At 44.2% G+C, this 25,905-nt stretch overlaps 2 protein-coding genes across 5 annotated transcripts; one reads left to right on the top strand and one right to left on the bottom strand.

Moving 5' to 3' along the window:
• Positions 1–76: 76 nt before the first annotated feature.
• ASB3 (ankyrin repeat and SOCS box containing 3) lies at positions 77–25,905 on the top strand. Of its 2 annotated transcripts, none has more exons than XM_042812258.1 (10): positions 77–150; positions 13,801–14,012; positions 14,340–14,498; positions 15,178–15,290; positions 15,818–15,953; positions 16,657–16,834; positions 18,160–18,357; positions 20,270–20,521; positions 21,841–21,974; positions 24,745–25,905. In XM_042812258.1, exons 2-10 carry the CDS (start codon positions 13,817–13,819, stop codon positions 25,011–25,013), a joined length of 1,635 nt encoding a protein of 544 aa, XP_042668192.1. In that variant the 5' UTR covers positions 77–150; positions 13,801–13,816; the 3' UTR covers positions 25,014–25,905. The 2 variants fall into 2 exon arrangements, with proteins under 2 accessions (XP_042668192.1, XP_042668201.1); XM_042812267.1 differs by lacking the exon at positions 77–150 and adding an exon at positions 13,389–13,445.
• CHAC2 (ChaC glutathione specific gamma-glutamylcyclotransferase 2) lies at positions 5,649–13,303 on the bottom strand. 3 transcript variants are annotated; one of them, XM_042812273.1, is made up of 3 exons: positions 13,138–13,303; positions 8,108–8,143; positions 5,649–6,117 (listed from the first exon to the last, which is right to left on the bottom strand). In XM_042812273.1, exons 1-3 carry the CDS (start codon positions 13,270–13,272, stop codon positions 5,734–5,736), a joined length of 555 nt encoding a protein of 184 aa, XP_042668207.1. In that variant the 5' UTR covers positions 13,273–13,303; the 3' UTR covers positions 5,649–5,733. The 3 variants fall into 3 exon arrangements, 2 of the variants coding, with proteins under 2 accessions (XP_042668207.1, XP_042668216.1); XR_006167730.1 differs by having other exon boundaries at positions 6,031–6,117; positions 8,044–8,143; positions 13,138–13,199; XM_042812282.1 differs by lacking the exon at positions 8,108–8,143.

Here is a 25,905-nt window from a genome sequence, read left to right as displayed (position 1 = left end):
CGCGGCAGGTACCGAGACACGTCGGCTTCCGAGCGGGGCGGAGCCGCAGCCGCGTCCGCATCCACATCCGGGGCGGCCGCGAAGCGGGGCGGGGTCTGCGCTGTGCTGCGCTTGCGGACGGAGCAGTTGGGAGTCCGCGCCGGCCCTGAGGTGAGTGCTGCGTGTGTCAAGGCGCGTTGGTGGCGGGAGGTGAGCGGCCCTCCGCGCTGCCGCTGGTGAGGCCGCACCTCCAGTGCTGCGCTCAGCGCTGGGCCCTCACTGCAGGAAAGACACCGAGGGCTGCAGCGTGTCCAGAGAAGGGCAGCGGGGCTGTGAGGGGTCTGGAGCACAAGTGTGGTGAGGAGTGGCTGAGGAACCGGGGCTGTTCGGTCTGGAGAAGAGGAGGCTCGGGGCAGACCTCGTGGCTCTGCAACGACCCGAAAGGAGGCTGTGTGAGGCGGGGTCGGCCTCTGCTGGCAGGGAACGGCCATAGGACGAGAGGGGATGGCCTCACGTTGTGCCAGGGGAGGTTCGGGTTGGCTGCTAGGAACAATTCCTTCTCCAGAAGTGATTCTGCACTGACACAGCTGCTCAGGGAGTGGTGGGGTCACCTGGAGGAGTCCCAGAGCCGTGGGATGTGGCACTGAGGGACGTGGGCAGCGGGCACAGTGGGATTGGGTTGCACTGAATGATCTCAGTGGTCTTCTCCACTTTCATGATTCTATGATTCTCAGCATCTCCGCTTCTGCTGCAGCTCCTCTCATCCAGGTCCCAGAAGGGAGCATCCTGGTGTGTTGTGACAGACCAGTCAGCGTTGCTGTACACATAGAATAAGCCTGGAAACTGGAAGGCAGACACTTTGTACGGGGTTATAATTAAGCGTGGAATGGCTGCAATTCATATATTTCTTTTATAAGAATTTCTTCTTCATTGTTTTGGTGTGGGCAAAGACCCACTGCCATTTATTTACACCTCACTGTTACTCAACTAGAATCATAGAATCACTGAAATCGGAAGGAACTTTTTAACACCATCTAGTCCAACTCCCCTGCACTGAACAGGGGCAGCCACAGCTCCATCAGTGCTCAGAGCCTCATCCAGCCTGATCTTGAGTGTCTCCAAGGATGGAGCACTCACCACCACTCTGGGCAACCTGTGCCAGTGCCCTATTGTCAAAAACTTCCTTATATCCAGTCTAAATCTCCCCTCTTTTATAAACCGTTTCCCCTTGTCCTGTCATGCAAATCCCTCTAAAGACTCTGTCCCCTTCCTTCTTACAGCCCCTTCAGATACTGAAGGTCGCTCTCAGGTCTCCCACAGAGAGAGGGATGCTTCTCCATGCTGCACAGCCCAGCTCTCTCAGCCTGTCCTCACAGGGAGGTGTTCTATCCTTGGAACCCAACGGTTACCTGATAGTTCCACCCAAATATCTGCTACTGCAGAAATCTACTGAAGCGTTGATCCTTGTACTAGAAGGCTTAAAGCTTCAGGTACAGCACAAGGAATCTTCTGCACAGGGCAGTGTGCACTTTTTGTTAGTGTGCACTTTTTGTTAGTGTGCACTTTTTGTTAGTGTGCACTTTTTGTTAGTGCCATAACTGCTGGTTGCCCTGCATTGTTCCCATCAGTAAAATGAGCCATGGGAGCACCAGTGTAACTGCTGGCTTGGTTGTGTCACAGAATCCTTGTTTTTGTCCCCCAAGTAGCTCCAACAAGGCTTCTATTACACAGGATAGGCTTGGGAGATCAAAGAAATAACCCTATTTAATGCTCAGGCAAATATGAGGCAAGTGCTTGCTTTTATCTCCAGTTAAGACTGAAGTGTTGAAACACGGTTGGGCCAAAATGGGAGATGCTGGAGGAAGGAGAAATGTGGGGCAGTGTACCATCTGCCTTGCAGCTGGGGAAGGGACATAATGGGGGGATGATGGGAATGTTTTGGTAGCATACAGTAATTGTTAATAAATTCTTAAATGTTTAATGAGAGGATGGACCTGACAGGCTGCTCACGTAGGTGTGAGGAGTGTAAAGACAAGGAAGGGGGTGATGCAAAAAGGAAGCTCTGGCTGCTGTGTGGGTTGGTTTGTGGTGGTTTGTTCCAGGCCATTCTTACCATACTTGCCGACAGCATGATGGATGGATGTAGGTCTGTGTGTACACTGGTAAAGTGAGCTGAGTTAACCCAAACTATTCAAAGAAATGGTTTGTATGCCCTTGGTTAACTTTTGCCCTGATAAGAAGAGCAATTTCTAGATGGAAATAATGTAGGTGAGATGGCTAAGTCTGTCTGAGCAGCGGTCACAGGTCTAGCAAATACCTTTGAGCTGTGCTATTGTATTCTATTTAAGCACATATTGAAGTGTAATTTTTTTTTCCTGTTAACCATGTGCTAAAGTTTGGCTGGGAATTAATTAATCCAGTTAAAATGCATGTACAATGTGAGCATGGTGCCAGGAGGGAAGACATAGGCTGTAAAAACCAGAAGGATGCGGGCGAGACAGTTGAGATAAAGGAGAGGAAGAAGGAAAGTTACCTGAAGAAAAAGACAGAGGAGCAAGGAAATAATTGTAGTATAAGAATACTGAAGGAATGAAGCTGGAATAGTAAGAGCTGCTGTAGCTGGCAATTGAAATGAGGGTATGGGTGAAGTCAAGCTTCTGCAGAAGACTGCTAGAGAAGCCTAAATACTTGAGGAACAGTCTCTCTCTGACCTTACACAAATCATATCCTTGCACAGCAGAAATTCAGGATACAGTGCCATGCTGGTGGTTTGCTGTGCTGCTGCCTGCTTGTGTGGACAGCCAGCATCCCCCTGCACACCAGCAGCCTGGCATTCAGCTGAAACGTTTGGACTGTCAGAAACAGTTTAGAGATGGCTTATTGCATGGGCGGTTGTATATTAAGCCCTAACAGACATCTCGTATCCTTTTGTCACTAATTTAGATTTGATTCTATCAAGGAGGGAAGAAAAGTAAGCGTGTGGCATACAGAAAGCATGTATTAATTTTGTGGTGGGTAACAGATCTGAAAGCATACCGGGGTTGTGCTGGTGACTGAAGCTGTCGGCAGGGTGGCTTGGATGTGCTTCCAGTGCTTTAATTAATTGCTCATGTTGGCATCATTTATTACTGCATAGTGGTAGCTAGCTCGTGCACATCATTTTTCATCATAATATCTAACAGCATTTTATAACCAGATGCTATTAAGATACACAGTGGTGTCCATCCTATTACTGGATACCTCTTAAATATAACATTACTGGAAATTTCTATCTCCAACACCATTACTAAAGGTGATGCATTTTATTGTATTGAAGTTGTATGCACAAACTGGAATGTATCATTACAGATATTATTGCAAATTTTATGAATCTGGAAAGCAAATGAACCAACAACGTCCTGAATATAATTAAAGATACAAAGTGCAGAGCCATACATAAGCACAATGCCCCAACACAGTACTTAAAGATAGTTTCAAAGAGAGAATCACCACCATTGTTTTTGGGTCCTTAGCGAGCGTGTTGCATCCCTTGCCCTGTTTTGAGGAACACAGATAAGCTTTGGAGGAAAGAATTACAAAATGCATCAAGTGGACATGCCATTCCACATGTTTTAACTTTACTACAGCTTGTCTGTATCCGAGGCAAGCACAAGAAAAGAAGGGGGTTTTGTTTTGCTGAAGGAGGAACGCTTACGTATTGGTGAAATAAATCATACCTAACATTTCTAGTAGCAGCTGAGTATCCCCTAACACTTCAGACTTGTTCTTTAAGTCAGAGGGAATAAATGCATGTGTTAATGGCATGTGTTCATCGGTGCTGATGTGGGTGTTGGCTGTCACTGTCAGTCTTTGGTGTGCAAAGTCACTCAGACGTTGGTATCATTACCTTGTCAGGCATCTGAATGACTGCCATTATGGACAGACACCTGGATGTCCTGACCACCCTTCTGTCCTGCCCTACAGGTGCATTAGTCAGGGTTGCTTTTCCACTCAGTTGTATCAATCCTAAGCCAGCACAGTGCAGTGGAGAATCAAGACCCCCAGAGCAGTTTGCAAGTAACTCAAGGAAGAATGGGGCCTCGCTAGGTAGGATTCTAACACTGATATGATCAGAAGGTTTGCTTCTGCAGGTTAGAGTCGTCCATCAAGTGAGACCCTGCTGTGTCCTTTTAAAATGGCAGCATTCAACCATTAAACAGCAGATTCTAAAAAGCAATCTGCTTTTTTTCCCCAATGAGTGTATGCGTGAGAGATGCCAGAAGCACGCTGAATTTGTAACCTGGTATTTAAAACATACGGCTTTCTTGGCTACATATCTCGCATGGTCTAATTATCTGGAATTTGGGTTTGAAATGTAATATCCTACAGACTACTTGTCCAAGTGCCTTTTCCAAATGCTATTTTTGACTTTTGTAGGTGGCCAGGAGAAATAACAGCAGCCTGTTGTTCTGATAACCTTAGCATTTTTGAGAAATTACAAACATAAAACAGGACAATGCAAAGAAAGGAAATGCACAACTTGTATGGTAGAAACAGATGTTTTTTGCAAGTACCGATGCAAAATAAATAGACTTCTCAACTACTGCTAAACATACACATTCCCTGTATGACAAGACCTGATGCTACGTGGTATTTTGTTAACACACAAAAATACGTTTTGATAAAACTCACAAAAGTAAGATTTTGAGAAGCGAGACAAGTCGTCGTGGGGACGGAAGCTCCATTTACCTCTGTTTTGCATAAAGTAAGGCTACTGGCCTCAGCTGGGGGCTTTCCAACCTTGGCTGACTGGCAGCCCATACAACGCCTGTCCGTTGGCTGAAAAGGGGGTTCCTTTCTTAATGGCCCTTTGTGTCAAATCCCTGAAACGCTGCTTGAAAATTGCTGACTTAAACTGTATCCTCAGAGACTGGTGAATTTTTAAGACGTGCAATTGCATCAGCATCTAAAGGCAGTTATCAGAGCTGAGTTTCTGAACGTTCTGGCACTGTGGCTCAAGTCATACTCTTAGCTGGTTCCAATAATTTAGACTTACTCTTGATATTAACCTTGAAGAACAAAAATAAGGCACTGATACAGTATGGCTTGTTGATGTCAGAGTACCCCGTGCTGCGCTTCTCAGGGGCATGACATAATGAGCCAAGGGCAAAGACTATTTTCCTACCACTGAAACACTTTATCCTCTGTGCCTAAGGACAAGCTAGGATCTATGGGATGAGGTCACTGATGCAGTGGAATAGCTTAATTTCCGTGAAGTTGAACACTGGTGGAAGTGTTCCACCACACATTCACTCTGCGATTTACAACAAGTACTTCACATCTCTCTCTTCTGCTGCGCTGAGCTCCACGCTGGTGGTCTTGAATTGGGAAGAACCATCACTTCAATGACTCGGGAGTTGTAAGTGAATGCAGATTTTGGTCGGAAAAAATATTGTGAAGGTTTTTTTTTAAACCTGAAGTAACGGAGAGGCTTAAGTGGTTCCCTGGTGATTTTTGTAAAGAAAGATGTAATCCTTGGCTAAAATACCAATATACCAAATTCAAACCTAAAACGCTTCCCCTGCTGCCCTTTCTATAGATTCCCAAAAGAATGTTTTTTAAAACAGTACGTTTTAATGACTAACTACTCTTTTGAATGCAATATTCAATAAATAAGATAGCATAGTACAGAGCAATATGCCTCCAAGTCACATACCCACTGTGCAACGAAACCATTCCTCTGAAGATGAAGCAATACCGCCGAAAGAAGTTCTTCTATAGGCAGTTTAGGTTTTGCTCTTTTTCCAGGAGTTCCTTTACTAGTTTCTCTAAGGAGAAGAGATGCTCGTCTACATCTTCTGGCACGAGGTTTCTCATAGAATTAGCGAGTTCAAACAGGTATTCCGTGTTTCTGCCGCTGGGGCCGACGGCACCAATGATCTGCTCAGCAATCTCCTGCAGAGGCGCAGGGCCGAGGTAGTTGGGGTTATCGCGAGTGCCGATGTAGAGCAGCACATCAAAGGGTCTGACTGACGAGTCCTTGGGGTAGAAAACCACCGCCGTCGTCCTGTAGCCTCCCTTCTCTCTGAAGTCCAGGTACGCCTTGACTTCGCATTCTTGTCCAGCTGGCAGTCTGTAAGCAACGCCCCACACGCAGCCCTGTGGGAGGACACAAAAAGAAAACCCAAGCAGGGTTTGAAAGCGTACTCGGAAATGAGTATATTTCTGTTTTACTTTGACAAAACGCTTCAAATGTTTTTCTTCTATTTTCAGTCTTTTTATAGCTATTTCTCACACTGTTCGTGGAGTCAAGAGGGCTGTTCTTCCTGATGCTGAGGCTTTTCTTAAACAATTTCTTGTTGCAACTAAATCTGAAATAACAGACAGCCTTCATGAGCTTCTGAACGCTGTCTAGTAGAGAGCTGACAGAAAGGAAATCAAGTATCTTCCCGACCTCACAGAAATAGTGCAGTGAAAATCAGAACTGTGAACAGGGCCAAATTCCAAGAACTTTGATCAAGTCCTGTCTGTGTTTCACTTTTAAGGGTAGGTTGTCCCTTCTGTCACAGGTCTGGCAGTATGAGAGCAGTAATGCTGCCACGCTGACACTGAGCCCAAGAAGAAAAAGCTGAGTTTGCACAATGAGGTGTAGCATAGCTAGTTCCACAGCAAACACTGCTGGGACAAATTTCATCACCACCTCTGTAAGTCTCTATATTTCTTCTTCTTTGTGAGTAAAATGTCTGAGAACATTAACTGTGGTGAGTTATATATATATATTCCTGGAAAGTTTTAGATGGGTAAATGAGTGAGATCTGAGTTTGCTGTCTGTTTCGGTTTTGTCTGCTTGATGCAGCACAGGAAAATGTTTGTGGTTTGTTATCCATTACATTCATGTGTGCATACAAGCATCACTACTTCATTCATTTTGCTCTCAGTGGAGGCAAATCCTATTTCAGACAATGGGAAATTAAAAGCCAGAAATCTGACAAGGAATACAGTGTTCCTTTTCATCTTGGTTTCCTTTTAACTGGCACAGAGATTTGAATGGAGCACATTAAAATAACTGTGAGCTAGATGTTTCCAGACAGCACAGTGCAACTGCTGCAGGCCACACAGCTGGCGTGGAGCTGGGGGCTGGCACTGCCAATGAAAGCACCACTGCCACCAACGTTTGGGTGTGTGTGCAGTGGAATAATGGCTGTAGTCTGTGAAGGGAGACTCAGGAGTGAGATGGCCATGTGAAACTGTAAGCATGAGTAGCTAAGAGTGAAGTACAGGCCATTCATATCACTTGATGTTTGTGTGAGCTGTGCCAGATTCTGGAGAAAAGGGGAAAAAAACCCATCCAAACAAAACTGGTTTGCTAAGGGGAAAAAAGTTTCTATGACAACGAGTAAGTTTGCTTAACAATAGAAATGGAGTGACAACAAACATAACCATTCTTTGTTTATATAGGAGTCTGTAACATAATGGTACCCAGCAGTGCTGTAATGTGAAAAAAACCCTTACTAGAAAGGTACAGAAAATCACAATGAGGGACAGTGCACTGCATTTTGCTGGTTTTGCTAACTGCAGAAACAGTCAAAGTTTACAATTACTGCTAAACTTACCTCTATCTCTGAGCTAATTTTACAGTATTAGGTAAAAACCAAACACACAGTTGTAGCATTCCTTAAACATTTTATCCATGTAGCAAAAATTAAAGCAAGTGAATCTTTTTAATCACTGTGACGTAACCTTAATTTGTTTCAGTTTTTATCTTGGGAGGCTGAGATGATGGCTCTCACACACCATCTGATGTCTGATACCAGTGCATCTTCAGCACCATGCATACACTGAAAGCAAACAAACCTGCACTGTACAGCAGGAGAGCTGAAGTGACTGCTTAGGAAAATACTTTACAGTACACCTTTAGTAGTAGAGCAAAACTATTTTCAGTTGCTCAGTTTAGACTGATGGATTTATTTGCAATAATGAAGAGTTGTTGGTGTAACTCTCAAGTCATTTTGAGAAAACGCTTCATTTCAGTAAAGATAATTCAATTATTGGCTTGTAGAGAAGCAAAAATTAATAGAGACTTACTACACGGGCTGGGAACACAATAGGACAGTCTCTATACTATAGAGACAGAACAGGAGTACTGTACCTCAGGGTCTTCAACCAGAGTCACAACTCTTCCAGGCTAAAATTAAATGAAAATCCTTGTTAGTTCAGTCAGCAGCTTTTACTGTAAATGACTGGTGACAGTAATGCATTAGTGCAGGATTATCTGCAGTATCCCATCCTCTCTCATGCTGCTCCTCACCAGGAGCACGCCGTGTTTTCTCTGGAGCAGCAAGGAGGTGAACCTTCACTACAGGAAGTTTTTACCAGGCACAGCAAATGATGTCAGGTGGAAATCTAGCCTGGCTAAACGAAGCAAGATGCTACCACTGCTGCCTTGGATTGCACTAACAATCTTAGAAAATGTTAACTATGCACTATGGCAACTCCTGAGTTTAAAAGCACCCTGCAAATCAGATGTTTTTGGAAAGTTACAGCTAGCTGAGTTTTTATGTGTAACCTGTGGAATTGCAGAATATCCCAAGCTGGAAGGGACCCACAAGGATCACAGAGACCAACTCCTCAATAAAGTTTAAAATAACAACTTAAAGCGTAAAACCCTACGAGGAACTACATCAGTAGTGTAGAATTGCTGTTTTTAGCATCGGATTAGTGTCTGGTTACGTAAGGGAAAGCAGAGATACTGGTTCATTCAATTGTAGTCTAGGATAGAAGTTTGTTTCCTTGGGCGTTAGGCAGAGGATCAGAACTCGGTGTGTGTGGGTGCAGGCCTTTCATTGAGTCGCAGCTAACTTTGGCCCTTGGGCACTCTATCATTTCAGTCTTTTTACAACTCCTCTATCATAGCTTCATTGACGTGTCTGCACTTAGTTCTCTTTGCTCAGTCTGTACTCTCTTTCACACAGTAACAATGCTGGTATTCTCCCACACCGACTCCTCAGAAGAACAGAAATTCTTTTCCTGAGAAGGAAAATAGAAAATTTAGTTTTTGCAGAGCCATGTTCCATCAACTGTAGGCACTATTTATTCAGCATAAGCTGTTTCAGCATCTTAATGGCTGTTTATTTGGGGGGAAAAGTTGGCACAGCTACCTGTTCACCGAGGCCATTTGAGAACAGTCTCAATCAATAAATCACCTGGGGCTGTTTTGCTGTCATTCAGCTTTAACCTCAAGAGAAGCTAGTTAACACGCTGCACTAATAATAGTGCTGAAGGGTTCACCTTGAGTTAGGCTAAATATACCACTGTCTGTCTGTACAGTATATCTGAACAGATCTCATCTGGGCAATAACAGTAAAGTCCTGCTAGGTTGTCTCTCACAGATGGAAACTTGCAATGATCAAATATTTTGCTAAGTATTTTAGGCTTAACAAGCTGCTTACTCGTTACATTGACTGGTTTGTGGGGAACTATGTAAACCAAACAGCATTGTGGAACCACAAGTATTACCTCTGCAAGCTAAGTAAAGAAAATAACACAGCTGGAAATGACGAGCTATACAATATAAATGAAAACGATTTCTGCTCTACTATGAACTTGAATGATCTCCTAAGTCAGGGGTCTGGGAGGGACTTCTGTCAGTTCTGCACAGCTTGCAGTTCCTCAGGTCTAGCCGATGTGTCCTATGAAATTAAAAAGGCAAACAGAAGTAAGGTCTTCCACTGCTACACGAGATTATTTTGAATGCTACATGAAACTGCTCAGAGCCTGAAGATACTGAATGTTTACTGTTAGAAGAATGGATTCATTTTGGCATGTGAGGACAAAAATAGGATGGGATAAAGAGGAAACATTACCTTAGAAAAGGTTTTAGTTTGATTACCTTTTTTCTCCACTTCATGGTTAACAAGTAAAAGCCCTTCATCTTAAAATGAATTCACCTTAAGCTGAATCACTCATTTTTTATAAACTTGGTAACCCCACATCAGAGAGAACACATAGGAGTCCCTTGGGGTTAACAGTGGGCAGCAGGCAGTTGGAGCTTCATCAATCATGTCATCACATTTCCTTAGGGTTTTGTTTTCCCAAGCCCATCCAAAGGTTAGGTACAGAGTCTCCAACACTGACACTGCCTGACTGTGGGCACTGGGCAGCTACAGCAGGTGGGCAGGAGCTGGGAGAAGGGGCCTGTAAAGAAAAGCCATCCAACTGCCCTTCTGGCTGCTGCTGCAAGCTGTTAGTTTGGTCAAACTGTGCTGTAGTAACAGTGGTTTCATGCTTCAGCCCTTGAATGTGTTTGCACTTCAGTGCTGTTCCTGTGGCTTGCAGAAGAATGAAGAACACAGGGCAGTGGGCAGAACCAAACTTGCAGTCCTAACTTGGCGCTGCACTGAGACACAGTTCTTGTACAGAGCAGGCCTAGATGCAAATGCAGACACACTGTGCACGTCTGGGGCTCTTCAGAGAGCTGCCAAAAGTTAAAACTGTTCAAATTAATGCATCTGGGTGAGATTATGCCCTGAATTTTAAGTTCGTTGAGGAGCTCTTAATCAGTGAGCCTTGCAACCTATCTTAGAGCACTGCATTGCTAAGAATTCAGCATTTTTAAGGTAGCCTGAGGAACAGCAGGTTAGTCTGGTGTTGTTGGAAGAGATTCTCTCAAACACATGGAGGCTAAAAATACAGTCTGTGAGCGTGGAAAACTGGTTATTTTGCAGAAAGAGCTGGATTATTATGGTAGCCCAAGCTATGTGCTTAGTTACTGGAAGAAGAAAATGTTGGTGTTTTTAATGTATTTCCTCCTTTGCAGTTGAATAGAGAAAGTGACTATCATGCTTCAAGAAGGATTTGGAAACAGTGGGAAGTCAATGGGTGACCAAACCATTGCTAAGTAAGAAAGCCAGCCTTACTAGAAGAGGTTTAGGAAGGTCGGAAATGTACTTTTAGGAGGGAAAGTACCAAGATATGCTTTGGTTATGTTCTATTAAATAGATGTTTATTGATCCCCTAGGTTTTAGTCTGAGGAGTTTAGTGTGAATTGTGTAGAACTGTGTTTTTGTTGCCATTTTTTCTGAAGTTTGGACTAGGACGTTTGAATTTGCCATTTATGAAGTGCTTACTGTTATTCAGGTCTTTCTGAGCCAATGACAAGATGATGAAAACATCACTTTGTGCTATAAGAAGATGGTTAACTGGTTATCAGCCAAGCAGTTCAGTGTATGAGTACAGGGCCAACTGAGTTCTGCACTAAAAGCTTGCAGCCATTGTATGTCAAAGTGCTCTGTATGTTGTTGCTGTGCTGACCATGGAATGTTGGAGCAACCTGTGATTTCAGGAGGGCATTTTTAACTTGCTGGCTAGTATTTCACTGCTCTTCTTTAAAATGCTTTAGTACTGAAGGACCAATTTCTCTAATAGCTCACCCACAAGAGACATTGCTCCTGATGTTAGAGGTTTTAATGGCTTATAGCAGAGATCATCAGGCCTTGGTAATTCTGGTGCATTTCCTCAGCACGCAGTGAGGGAGCCCTTTGCGTTGGAATTAGCAGCAACTCGTGGACTGAGCAATTCCAGAAGGCATTAACGTGTTGGTGCTGAGGAAGTGTGTTCTGTTAACGCTAAGCATTTCCATCAACAAAACCAAAATGCATTAATCAATAAGCATAAATAATAACAGACTATTCCTAAATAGAAACAGAGCAGCGCATGAGCCTCTGTAGGGCTTTTGTTTTAAGGCTGTTTGTGGCTGCGGATGATGGTTCTGGGCATGACCTGCACTGGGGGCACAAATGCAAACCGTGGAGCTAACTGGAACAAAGGATGCACTGGCTGGTAGTGAGTTGGCACAGCCATTCTGCAAGACTTCCAGAATCCACACAAACACAATCTGGCTATCGCCCTGAATTTCAGTTAGCCCAACAGAAGGTAATGCAGTACAGAAAGAGAGGAACACTGGCCTGTGAGGGATTTATGACTTTCTGAAGTCCAAAGAAAGGGACTTTCTCTATTGATTTTTTTAAATCTTGTTTTAAAGCCCAGCATCCTAATTACTGAAGGCTTGCAGATGATGCTTTTAGGCCTCACCTGAACAACTCTGCAATGCTTTTGGTTTGGTTTCTTTGATCTGCTGAGATGCAAGAGAGGAACAGAATTTTTGCAACGCACATGAGCAGAGTTTGGAAAAGGATGGCCGGTGGCTCCTGCTAAGAAGGCACTCAGCTGTACAGCCAGCATTACAGCACGTGCCGTGTCCTCCCAGCTCAGAGAGCAGCAGGGAAACACTCAGTGTGCTTGTACCTAAAAGCACTGCAGAAGTCACCTTCTGCCAGAGGCAGGAATCAGTGCTGGTTAGGACTATTTGAAATTCCTTCCGAGCTACGTGTAGCAAAGAATCCTTCTGCTTTTGCTAGGGGTGCCCTCACTAACTCCAGCCCGGCTTCAGAGCAGTGTCAGCAGGGCGCAGGTTTGGGGAAAAGCCGTTCCACCCGACTTAAAGCAGCACCGAGTGCCAGTGAGTTGTCAGCAAGTACCAAGTATCGGATCCTACACATTTATGATGCGATCGCATTTCTGATGACTCAACCGTGAGCAGCATCTGCAGCTGTAAATAACGCAGTCCTGCCACATCAAAGGCATTCATCTAACCTGCTGGGCGCTTCTGTCACCTATTGTCCCTTTAGTGCCTGCTGAGCTCTTTAGCCCTGTATGGGGAGGGCCGCAGCAACGCGATGTTATTCCCGTTCCAGTGTCTTAACCACACCAAGCAGTACCAGAACGAAGGAATTAAAACTCGGAGCATTCCAAAGCGCATCTTGCCGCAGCGAACGACACCGGAGGTATTCGTCCTCGGTGCCTCACAGCGGCAGGATGGAGCATCAGGTGCCCTGCCAAGCTACCAGCAGACAAGTCCCAGGTGCAGAGCGCAGCCGGTGCCCTCAGGGCCGCCCCAGAGCGGCGTTTCGGCCGGCCGTCACTCGGCGGGACGCGGCTCTATGGGCAGACCCGCCCCGACAGAGCACCGAGCGGGCGCGGAAGGCAGGCGGCCCGCCGGCACGGGCTGCGGATCGGCGGCCGCCGCCACGTTACTGTGCGGCGCGGCGAGGAGCTGCCCCGGGCACATCCGGCCCTTCCGAGCGCGGGTGCGGAGCTGACACAACCCGGCCGACCCCTCACCTTGCCCGGCACGCCGCGGTGGTCGGTGCTGCCCTGCCAGAACCGCCGGCTGTAGCCGCGGATGCGCCCCACCATCTTCTCCTGGTAGGGGAAGTCCACCTTCCAGATGAGGGAGCCGTAGCCGAACACCCACATGGCCGCAACCCGCCGCGCTGCCCCGACTGCGGGCGGGACGGGGCGGGGCGGGCATGCGCATAGCGGGCGGGGCGGGGCGGCTCCTCCGTGCCTCCTCCTCCCGCACCGCCCGGCTGCGGGGCGGTACCGCAGCGCGCAGTGACGGCGAGGGGTGCCGTGCCGTGCCGTGGCAGGTGAGTATCCCTGCTGTGCCTGTGTGCGACTTGCTGTGCCCCAGGCTGTGCCTGTTGCTCCTTGTCCTGTCCTGCACAGCGCTGCAAAGATCTGCCCCCACCCGCTGGGCAGTTGGTCTCACCAGAGCAGAGCAGAGGGGAAGGATCACCTCCTCGCCCTGCTGGCCTCGCTCTGTGTCATGCACCCCATTGGCCTTCCTGGCATCAAGGCACGCTGCTGGCTCACGGCCAGGCTGTCAGTCACAAGGAGCCTGGACAGTTGGTGCTTCTGGCCCTGTACTGTAGTAATTTCAGTGTGTTTTGTACTAACAAGCTTTTTTTCTCCTTTATTTCTTCTCCCACCTTCCCACTGCAGGGCTTATTAGTAAAGGATGGATTTCACAGAGGCGTATTCCGACCGGTGTTCTGCTGTGGGACTTGCAGCAAGAGAAGGGAATGCTAAGGTGCTGCAGAAGCTGATTGGGCAGGGATACAGCCTTGATGTCCCCGACAACAGGGGCTGGATGCCAATCCATGAGGCAGCAGCTCACAATTCCAGCAAATGTCTGAGGCTGCTAATGAATGCAGGTGAGGAGAAATGGTGTGAAATTGTTCAACTTGCAGCTCAACTCCCCAGTGATGTAAAATATAAATTAAATACGTTTATCATGTTCCTTTGTAAGTTTGTTTCATAGATATTGACAGGATGTGGTAAAGAAAAAAATGGCAGCGTTATGGTCTGTGAATGACAGCTGGTTTTACTTTATCTTCTCAGTCCAAAGCAAGTACCTGTACATGGCCAGTGATAACTGATACACTGCAGGCCTTGCATTTCAGTACCTCGAATATTTTAAGTTAAGAACTGTGCTTTTAACTTACTGCTAAATTCTTTGTTTTCGTTGTTCTCATCTGTAGCTCCATCTGATGACTACATACATTCAAAGACGTTTGAAGGGATGAGCGCACTGCACCTTTCTGCACGCTGTGGGTCCTTGGAGTGTGTTGGGGTTCTTCTGGAAGCTGGAGTTGATCCTGACCAAGTTACCACCGAATCAAACACCGCCCTCTTCCTAGGTGATGCTTTTCTGAAGTCTCAGAGTGACTGCTATGTGGGAGAAGCTGTGCTATCCTCCAGAGTTAATTCTCTGCTTGTCATATTCCATGCTTTTGTAGCCTAAATAGTAGTCTTGGGGCTCAGAGGTGGAGTAGATCCAGACACCACTGATTTAAAGAAAGTTCTGCTACAGATTGTGCCTTAAAGCAATATTGAAAAACTAAATAGTAGGATTCATTAATTAATTTATGTAGATTAAAAATACGCCTTGTGAACGAGTTTCATATCGATGGTGTTAAAAGTTTTAAACTTTTTTAAAGAAAGCTTAAGTTTTGGGCAATCTGTTGGAATGTAGGCAATGGGCTTCTTAAGTTGAGGCGGCTATAGAGGCTGTCACGTAGTGAGGTGCCTACTGCAGAGTTGCCTCTGCTTCACTGGAGAGAAACCTGCATTTGTTGTCAGTCTCAGCACAATGGCAGTGGGTTTCTAACGTGTCCAACTAGAAATTTTGTGACTCAATTTCCATTTCCCACCTCTGTTCCCGCATTTTAAATGTAAAAGTGAAGTAAGCAAATATAAACGGGTATAAAATAATCAGGAAAGTTGTGTCAGGAACTTAGTGATGAGACCGCCTGAGTTTTTCAGAGAGTTCTTTAATAAGAGGTTGTTGAATTTTTTGTTTTACTGTTTGATTTGAAGCTGTTGAAAATGGGCATGCAGATGTTGTAAGGTTTCTGATCCAAAATGGAGCAAGCGTTGAAGGATCTCATTCCTGGTCTGGGTGGAATTCTTTGCACCAAGCTGCATTTCAGGTAACCTGTAAGCACATCATGCTATTGGCATGTAACTAGTGTATTCTGTGCAGTAATTCATAGGTCTGGTCTTTTGATCAGGTGATGTTTTCCTAACCTACCTTAACAGCCAGAAATACTAAAGGGCTTGCAGTGGACTCATGACATGTTGATGTTGGGAAGCATTAATTGAAGTATTATTAATACTGCATGCATTCCCTGGCTCACTTACTGTATGTGGGAAGTGAATGTGTTGTAATATTTCCTGACAAAGTTCTGTTGAGTATCTCCTCATCAGTGAGATATAAGAGTTGTTTCCAGGATAGAAATATATTACTTTAATGTTTCCAATAAATTAATTTCCATTTGCAAATGAGCAAATGTGAAAAAAAATGAATTCAGATTTTTTCCAAAACTTTTTCTGACATATCTTTAGAATGGCGAGTAGATTGCATTTTTCTTATTTCTGCTTAGAGTGTGGGGGGAACACAGATGATGTCATTTCCCCATCAGTTTTTCTTTGTTACTAACAAAAATATTTATTTCAGCAACATATTGAGATAATGAAAATACTCCTGGAGAAAAGAGCAGACATCGAGTGTAAGGATGACTTTGGAATTACACCACTGTTTGTTGCTGCTCAGTATGGAAGGCTGGAGAGCTTAAGAACACTTATATCCCATGGTAACAGCAGTCTTTTGTTGGGCTTTGTTGTTCTTAAGCTTACATCAGATGCCTGTCATCAGATACGATTTTAATTCTACTTTTGCACTTCATAAATTCACATTTAATTATTTAAATGCGATATCAGTTGCAGATAGATGCAACATCCTCTTGATTAAAAGTTGTTTCAGTAACTTGGTGTAGTTTTCATCAAGTGATAGTAGGAAATAGTACAACTATGGAGTGATGAAGGATCACTAGTCTTCAGAAGACCTTCACTAGCACTGTGTTAGTAGTTGATGGCACATTGTTTAGGCTAATGAAGAGTCCTCTCTCTAGTGATAAAGTGACAGCAGGGGTTTCATCCACACAGTCTGTAACTGTCACGTATCTAAGTGCATGTATCCTCACAGCCAGAATTAACTGCCTAGCTATTAAAGCTGAGGGTGCCTTGACCTAATCAGAGGAAGCATGCTAACAGAGCTACCAACACGAGGGGAGAACAACTTAAAAATTAATTGCAATCAAACAATTGTCTTGGCCATTGCCTTTCCTCCAGCACTTTTGTTATCATTTGGGGAAGTTAATGCTAATGCACGGACTGTTTAAAAAGTTTCCTTACTGCTGTGGAAAAGACTTGTGTTGTAAAGTCACTCCCTGAAAGCCAATTACTTGTTAATTCGTTGTTTGTTTTACACCAAGTAACCTGAAGTCTTTCTGTCAGGTGCAGACATCAACTGCCAGGCCAAAGACAGAGCCACTCCACTGCTGATTGCTGCGCAGGAGGGCCATGTCAAGTGTGTGGAGCTGCTGTTATCAGAAGGGGCAGATCCAAATCTCTACTGCAATGAGGATAACTGGCAGTTGCCTATTCACGCAGCAGCTGAGATGGGCCATAAAAAGTAGGTGGTTAAAGTTCATTCAGAGAAAGCGTTCTGGTAATAAAAGCCTTGCCAACAAAGACGATGTTCATCTCTACGAGAAAGGAAAATGAGTTTTCAAGCTGATTTGTAGCTTGGAATTTCAAATTCCTTTCATATTTTAAACATGTTAGCAGTCCCAGTAAAGTGAAGATCTGTTTTGAACAGCAAAGAACCAGCATTTAATCTGGGTCAGTCTGTAACTGGATGTGTTTAGAAGGTTTCACACTGTGCTGAATTGGATACTAATTCCCTTAGTAGCCATATTACTTTTTAAATGTAAATAACAATTGCATATGATTTATACATCTCTTGTACAGCTCTTAATTAGGATTACCATTGCAACTGTGAAGTAGCAGGAAAAAATTGTATGCAAATAATAAATGAAGTCACTTTTCCATCCAGGGTGTTAAGAAGTTGGTGGCATAACAGACACTGAGAAAAGCATCTGTCAGGAATCCCTGTGCTTTGCACCTGTATGACTTAAATCTATTAATGATGACACTAACTGCTGGATCATTAGCAGGTGCTCAGTCTTAACCACTGATAACAGGTGTTCTTCAGCTGAGCTGTCATGGAGTGTTGTCAAACTGGTGCCTTTTCTCAAACTGATGAGAAGGGGAGGCTGGTAGATGTCGAGCTGATTTTTCTTCATTTTCTCAGGAACAGAGGATGGGTTGGCAAAATTGCCAATGCTAGAAATATCTTTAAATCAAATGCTGCCTTCATAGCTTTTGCAGAGGAACTGGCAATCTCTGAGCAGGAAGTAAATTCTCATGACAAAGGGTTTTTCAGTGATCCTCATTGGCTAGGAAGGATTTGGGCTGCAGGCATGAAGGAAGAAATTGAATGATTTTTCTGCTTCAGTATCTCTATGATTACTGTAGAACAGAAGTAAATATTAATTTTATTTGCAACTCAGATGGCTTTCAGGCTTCATAGGAGTCTGGCTTCTGCCAGAGGTACTCTGTTTCTGTAAAAAGGATTGTTGGATAATAGGAAATATCTCTCATTCAAATTAAAGCGCACTGCCAGCCTTCCTCAAATAAGAGGGCACGATTTGTTAGAGGCTCTGAAGTCTGCCTGTGGCAGGGCAGTTCTTTCAGCCCATCATCAGTGTGCTGAAGCACACTGCTGTTGGTCTGTGTCTGTGATCATGGTTCTTCTTTAAAGCAAACTGAGTAATGAAGAAACAGGTGGGGTTTTCTTCTGGAGTTGGAATGATGATTTAAAAAAATAAGTGTAAGTATGAAGCTTCGTTATTGTGTAAGATCACACAAATAAATATTGTTTTAAAATCCTTGCAGTATATTAGAGTTGCTGATACCAATTACCAATCGGATTTGTGACAAAGAAAAAAACAAAGTGAGCCCCGTGTATTCAGCAATATATGGTGGAAATAAAGAATGCTTGGAAATGTTACTTAAAGAAGGCTACAGTCCAGATGCTCAAGAGTGCCCAACCTTCAGCTGCAGATCACCTATGTGCATGATTTTCCAAAGAAAGTAAGTACACATCTTATGTTCTGGAATTATTCATAACTCCACTGGACTATAACTATTTCATTAAATGTGCAGGGTTTTCCTGGCCTTTCTCCTCAGCTCTTGAGCTGGCAGAGTTGAACTGTGAGTAGCAGGCAGATGTGTGGGGTGGTTGCTGAAGGCTCCATGGGGGGGCCTGGCTCTCTGACTCCTGTACAACATAACTGCAGTCTAGCTCTTGTGCTTTCAGAAGGCCTTATCGACAGGTCTCTGTCTTCTGGGAACACAACTTCAATGCAGGGGACTCTTAATCAGCTAGATTCTTTTCAGTGAGGATGAGTTATTGGAAAGTAGTCTTTTACTTTTCTGTCTGCTTGTCTTGTACTTAGAGTCAGTGTACATATGGTGTCATGTGAGGTGTTTTTCAAACCCCTGTTGCTGAGTTTTTCCTTTAGTAATGAAGCTTCTTCATTTTTCCATGGGAAATTACTCTGTGGGGTAGTGAGCTGTTAACTCAGAGGTGTAGATGTAGCAGTCCCTGAGCTCACTTTGTCCTTCTCCCATAAAGCAATTGGAGGATTGAGTACTGATGCAGCTCAAAGCAAGATGGAGAATCAGATGTTTGTTACTTCTTGGCAGTGCTGAGCTTTGTATAGACCTGTAATGCTGTGCATTTCAATTGAGTCTCCTTTAAATGTATCTCATAAAGACTTAAATCTTCTTAAAACTGAGATTCTAATGGAATGATTCATGTGTATGGATCAAAACTTGTTGCTTATGCTACCATTTAAACTCATGAGTTTGGGGTAGTTGTGAGTTTTGTTCAACCCCTATTACAAGACATTAAAATGCACTTTATCCAGTTGATCTTAAAACAGAATCTTGGGACCAGCTTAGATTTGTGATTCATTATTTATTTTTTTCTGTTCTTGTTGATTGTCTTCCATGTGTGACTGCTCTCAAATCCTTTATTTTTAAAGGATAGTAACCAATTTAAGCAATACCTTACTTCATCACCTACAAACTTTCTTAGCCAAATATTAAGTTTAGAGGATGAGCCCCGATTGCTGTCACTAATTGAGGCTTGAACACAGGCATGCAGAGCCAACTTGAGAAACTGCTTTTTAGGAGAAAGCCTACTTTGATTTAAAATGGTGGTCTAAAGGTAATGTACTTTTTTTTTTCCTGGATAAAGCTGTTAGAAGAATTAGCCTGGCTGGGATAATCCTTGCTGAATACATATGAATATTTGTGCCTACTATAACTGATAATGATAACATTTATTTTAATGGAAGTTTTTTGTTTTGTTTTTTTTTTTTAATTAAAAAGCAAACAGAATTGCAACACATTTTAAAATGTTGGCAATATTTCAGTGGGTGGCAGAGCTTCCCACAAACACAGCTGCATGTAAACCCTTAAACACTGCAAATGTTGGGCTGCTCCTCGAGTTCAGCAGCGCAGTCCTTTGCTCTTTTCACATACTTGTGCATCCTACACGCATGACGTTTCCAAGGGGGGTGAGCAGAGTGCTTTTTGTTCCTAACAAGCACACAGCTTGTTGTGGTTGAGTGGTGTGGCAGTAGCTCTGTGCTACAGGTGCCCATAAAAACGATGACTTTGGGTGCATCTGTTTATCACCAAGGCTTGCTGTGAAGAGTTGAGAACTGGAAGAAACCATGCGTTGTTCGTCTTTCAGGACGAAGGGGACAAATGTGTGAAGCGTAAGGATTAGAGACACAGGAACCAGATTTGCTCTAAACTGATGCTTTCTAGAAACAATTGCAGTCAGCATGGAGAGATGGACTTTTCTTTGGGGGAGGGGAGGCGGAGGGGCTTATGGTAAAGCAGTCTGCTTTCTCGGCGGCAAGAAGTGAACTAACAGATGCCTCCTGTGAAAAACTAATGGAATATCCTCTTCCTTGTGTGCTGTTGATAGGTTTTTTAATTTAGTTGATATTCTTCTGAACCACGGGATCACCCTGCGTGGGATGAATTTGGGATATTGCCTGTACCATGACAAGTTTACTTTGTTTCGACGCTTGTTGAAGATTGGCTGTCCGCTGCCTTCTCCCCAAGAGCTACCAGAGTTTCTAAGCTGTGCAATTAAAGCCCTTGATATGCACAAGGAATGGCTGCCTTATCTGCTCTTGGCTGGCTTTAATCCAGTGAATTTACTGTACAGATTCTGGTAAGCAGATGATGTTGCCTTGTTTTCTTAGTGCATGCTCATCTGTAAAGCTGTTGCTGATGCTGTTTAACACATGCGTTCAGAGGGCAGCGCAAGAGCTGTGCCTCGCTCAGGAATGGTGAGGGTAATAGAAACTCTGAAATAAAAGATTAATGCCTAGTGGCTGGGTTGAGCAGAACAGGTTTCTTTTAGGAAGAAGGTTAGATTGAGGACTGCTGCTCTGAAGAATGGCATCCATTCTCAATTGTTACACTCAAGCGTTTCTTAAAATCCCCCAAAATTTTGTTGCAAGTTGAGTTAGTATGTGTAATACAGTAACTGTAGGAAGAACTTCAAATACTGAGAAAGAGATTGGGAGAGATGGGAAATCTGTGTAAGGTGACGCTGCCCCAGGGGTGGGAGAGGAGGAAATGGATAGTTAGAGGTTGGTTTAAACAAAACACTGTGGTAAAATCCACAAGTAAGTAAGTGCTTGGTAATGCTTTATATCAGGCACTGCAGAATTAGGCATGTATTTAAAATTAGGAAGTTTTTCTATGTTGTTTTTCTCCTGTCCATGATACTTGGATATCATATTGTGTTGAATAGTAGAGGAGTATATGTAAAGCATGGCATGTCTGCTTCTGCCCGTCGTATTGCTACTTTTTCCAGGCATTTTTGTGTGTTCAGAATACTCAGATTTCCATTCAGATGAAGACTGAGGGTTTTATACACCTAGCCAAGAAGATGTGCTGTGAAATTGCACAGCTGTTCATCATGTGTAGTGCTAAAGCAGCTGTTTTACTTGCTGTTACTTCAACCTCTGTCAGCTATTGCTAGAAGTTTAGAGTGTAAATTGTACTGATTTCTGAGTGCTCATAAACATCTCTGGTAGGAGAGTTTCAAACTGCAAACTTAGTTGATGTGTTTTTAAGTGGTTAAATACAGGTACTCTGACTTCTGTTTCCTCACATGTGACAGTAACACCTTTTATGTCCTTGTGCCTTGACACCTTACTCAAATTTAGGTGCAAATTAAGTAAGAAATCAGTGCAGGGAAGAGCACTGCCTGTTAGAAAATCAGCTTATATTTGAGAGCAGGTATTTTTCCCTTGCAGTGTGACTGACTTAAAAAAAGGTAATGGAAGAAGATAAAATTATGCTGGTAAAGGGTCATGCTATCAAAATTACTTTGAATTTCTCTTATGTTTTAAGCACAGAAACAGGAAAATGTAAATGAAGAATCTGTTAGAGAATAAGAAAACTTTCTGTGTGTTGTTTCTATTAACATACTTGCACTACTGTGTAAGATGATATTTCACAGTAGTTTCTGTTACTCAGGATTCACTCTGTGAGTGAGGATACCCTCAATTTCATTCTGGAGTTTACGAACTGGAAGAGGCTTCCTCCAGCTGTAGAGGAGGACCTTGTACACTACAAAGAGAAGTTCAGTTGGACTCCCAAGAGCCATTTTGGTAAGCAAAACAATGAGGAAAAAAGGTTTCTGTGTACAGCAGTCTCCAGGATGTAAGTGGGAAACAGCTCTTTGTGTGAAGGAGGTCACACAAAGAAAGTCAATAAAAACTGCCTGTCCAGAAGCTGGGCAGAAGAAATAAGTTACCTTAAGCAAACAAGCAAGCCACGTTTGTATGGATGTTACTCATTATGCTGTTCAGTTCACATATTTCAGGTAGGTGTTCTCAATCTAGGTTATCTTTTCCACTTCATATTGATGTGCACGCTATGAAATACAGGCAGTGACTGTGAATTGTAACCACATCCCTCAAATGATGTGGTTAGCCTCTTGGAAGACTGAAGGGAAGGTGATCAGCGTTACTTGGTTACATTTTCTAGACAGTATCCCACTGAGTTTGTTTTTTAATTTAATCTGTGTTTCCCATGATGTTTCTGCCCTGTTCTGCAGGCATTTGAGAGTAATTAAAATACATACTCTCTAAATCATCATATTAAATAACTGTAAAGCTAGGAGTTTCTTACTACTGCTATAACTGAAATGTGGTCAGCCAAACAGAATCACTAGCAGACTGTCCAGGAACACCAGTGCTCGCTGCATTCACCCAGCAGAACAGCAGCTCCAGCAGACAGGGTTGCACTGAGACGTGCATTCAGTGTGCATGGAGAAGCTGTGCTCCAGTGTCCTTGTTCAGTGCCCCATCTTAAAGCATGTTCTTCTTTAAAAGGGGCTGCCATCATTATGAGAATGTCCGAATTACATTAGTGTTACTAAATAAGATTTTCCTTCAGATTGTTGAACACATTTGTAACGTAAGTATTTATGCGCTTATATTTAATATGAAATACACTTAAGATATTTACTGTGTTATTCATTAATGTATTTATACCTATTGTTATTATGAACAGTAATAGTAACCAAACCCACACAGAGAAAAAAGGGGGAAAAGTTTTAAAGCTTTTGCTTTTCCATTCTTTGAGGCAAGATCAGTCAGGGCAGGCAAGCCAGCTGTGGTGCTGGAGCTTTCCCCTGTGGAGAGTGTGAAGTTCTTGAACTGAGATGAGTTAGTCCTGAGAGTGAACACAAGAAATTAACAATGAAGCATTCATGAAGGATGGAGATAATTCAGTGAAGGGTAGAAAGGGTGACCTACAGACATGTCAGCTTCACCTCTGTGCTGGGGAGGATCCTCCTGGAAACTGTGCTAAGACACGGAGCAAGAAGGAGGGGATATGAGACAGCCTGCGTGGCTTCACCAAGGGTAGATTCTGCCTGACCAACCCACAGGCCTTCTTGGTGCATAACTGCATCAGTAAACAAGGAAAGAGCCACTGATACCATCTGTCAGGACTTCAGTGAGGCCTTTGGTGTGGTGCCCCATAACATCCTTCTCTCTGAATTGGAAAGATAAGGATTTAATGAGCAGGCTGTTCAGTGGATGAGGAACTGGGTGTGAGATCACACCCAAAGAGAGGTGCCCAATGGCTCAGTGACCAGATGGAGGTCAGTGATGAGAGGCGTCCCTCAGGGTCAGTACTGCTCTGTAATATCTTCATCAGTGACGTCAGTAATGGGATAAGTGCACCCTCAGCAGTTTGCAGATGACACCAAGCTGTGTGGTGTAATGGACGCAGCCTGGGAATGGGGAATGGGATGCCATCAGAGGGACCTGGACAGGCTGAGCAGTGGGCCCAGGTGAACCTCTTCAGGTTCAAAAAGCTGAGTGCAAGGTCTGCCCCTGGGTTGCAGCAGCCCCCACTATCAGTACAAGTTGGGGATGTAAGGATGGAGCACAGCCCTGCCAAAAAGGACCTGGGGTACTGATGGATGGCAGCTGGACATGAGCCAGCACTGTGCCCTCACAGCCCAGAGAACCAAACACATCCTGGGCAGCATCCAAAGCAGCATGGCCAGCAGGGAGAGGGAGGGGATCTGCTCCTCTGCTCTGTGCTGTGAGACCTCACCTGGAGCACTGCGACCAGATGGGGAGTGCTCAGTACAGGAGAGACATGGAGCTGCTGGAGAGTGTGCAGAGCAGAGCTGCAAAAATGAGCCCAGGCATGGAACACCTCCCTGTGAGGACAGGCTGAGAGCTGGGCTGTGCAGCCTGGAGAAGGGGAGGCTCTGGGAGACCTGAGAGTGGCCTTTCCATAACTGAAGGGGCTGTAAGAAGGAAGGGGACAGACTTTTCAGCAGGAACCATTGTGTTAGGGCAAGGGGAAATGGTTGCTAACCATCTCTCCCCAAAGAGGGGAGATTTAGGCTGGATATTAGAAGTTTTTTACAGTAAGGGTGGTGAGGTACTGACACAGGCTGCACAGAGAGGTGGTGGTGCCCCTTCTGTCTGCAGACACTCAAGGTCAGGCTAGGCAGGGCTCTGAGCACATGATGGAGCTGTGTCTACAGCTGCAGGGAGTTGGACTAGGTGACCTTTAAGAGTCCCTTCCAACTCCAACAGTTGCGATGGTTTTGTGCTGAAAGATTCAAGAAGTGATGTTCAGACCTCCAGGTCTTCAGGCTTACAAAATACAGCATCCTGTAAAGTTCTTAATTTCAGTTTAGAAGGATAAGTATAGCAGGTGCAGAAATGATTGCAGTTAATATTGTAGCCAAAATTCTGACTCCAGCAGCAAAGCATCCCTCACAGGCAAGAATTCTATCTCAGTATCTGGTAGACTGGAGTTTCACACCGGGAGCATCTGTCTAAAGCAGGTTCCTGTAGACGAGTGGTGTATGATGTTGTTCCCTGTTTGCCTTTTGTCATTTTTCAGCCGACATTCCTTCCCTGTCTCACCTTTGCCGCCTTGAGATCCGCTCCATCTTGGGGAGTGAACGTCTGCGATCTGACCGGTTTATCCGGGCTTTGCCCTTGCCAGTCTGCCTGCAGGACGACCTGCTGTACCTCAACCTGCTGCGTGCCAGCACTGCGCCAGAAGCAGAGGAGAACCTGAGGCACGGTGAGGAGGGACCTCCCTCTGCTGCTGCCTCCAGCTCCGACCATACAGAGAAGGGGGATGCCGGTAATTCCCCTGCTAGGTGATGGCACTGCCAGCGACTGAACTCGGTGGCCGCAGACATTGTAAAGGCAATAAGCAGACAACAGGGACCTGCTGTAAGTCGCTTTGTAGTCATAAGTCTTTTCACGTTGTAGTTTTATACTTTGTTGAGAAGTTTGTTGAAAGTTCAAGGATGTGCTCATCAAAAAGTCTGTTGTAGCCTTTGAAGTCTGCAAATGTTTTCTGGTTTTGAAAGGAATTTATAACTCTTACGGAGTACAATTACCTTGTTCAATGAACAGAGGCTGTACATAGAAGCTGAAGTCTATTTGTTCAGGCACTGCTAATAGACACTGCACTCCGAGTATGGCACATAGCAAACGAAATATCTGGAAGTCGAGGACCACAGTGTAGTATTGTTAAGAATTTCTTTTGGTGAGGAGTGATCTAATTAAACCGGATAGCAAACTAATGAGAAGGAAGGTTTCCTTCCTTCTGTCTGCATTCAGCACTTGAAGTGCTTGCTGTTCTTTTGCCATCATTTTCAGTCATCTTTCAGAGCATCCTTCTATTCCACATCCTTTGGAACTGCTCCTGCCTGTGTTAACAAGCTGCTGCTCTTGTCACTATTTTTCTAATTAGTGAAAAGCAGATCACAGCCTATAAAGATGAACAAGGTTTCTGCCTTACTCAGTGGCTAATACACCAGTGTCTTTATAAATGTTTGTAACTTCGGTTCCGAGCAGTAATTTCTTAAGAATACTCCCCACACCTCAAACACGTGTACAGTGAGCACTGAACTCTGTGTGAGCTGCATCTAAAACGTTGAGAAACGTCTGGAGTTTTCTGCTCAAATTTACTGTACGACATGGGTCAAAGTTTGTGTTCTTTAGTAACAAAATTGATTACGGAATAAAGGTAATCCATATCTCTGAA

The sequence above is a fragment of the Centrocercus urophasianus genome, unplaced genomic scaffold (genome assembly GCF_019232065.1).
Source record: "Centrocercus urophasianus isolate 14NV4802_14NV808 unplaced genomic scaffold, USGS_Curo_1.0 seq_10, whole genome shotgun sequence".
In the NCBI taxonomy this organism is placed as follows: domain Eukaryota; kingdom Metazoa; phylum Chordata; class Aves; order Galliformes; family Phasianidae; genus Centrocercus; species Centrocercus urophasianus.
This window is presented reverse-complemented; position numbering and strand designations above follow the sequence as displayed.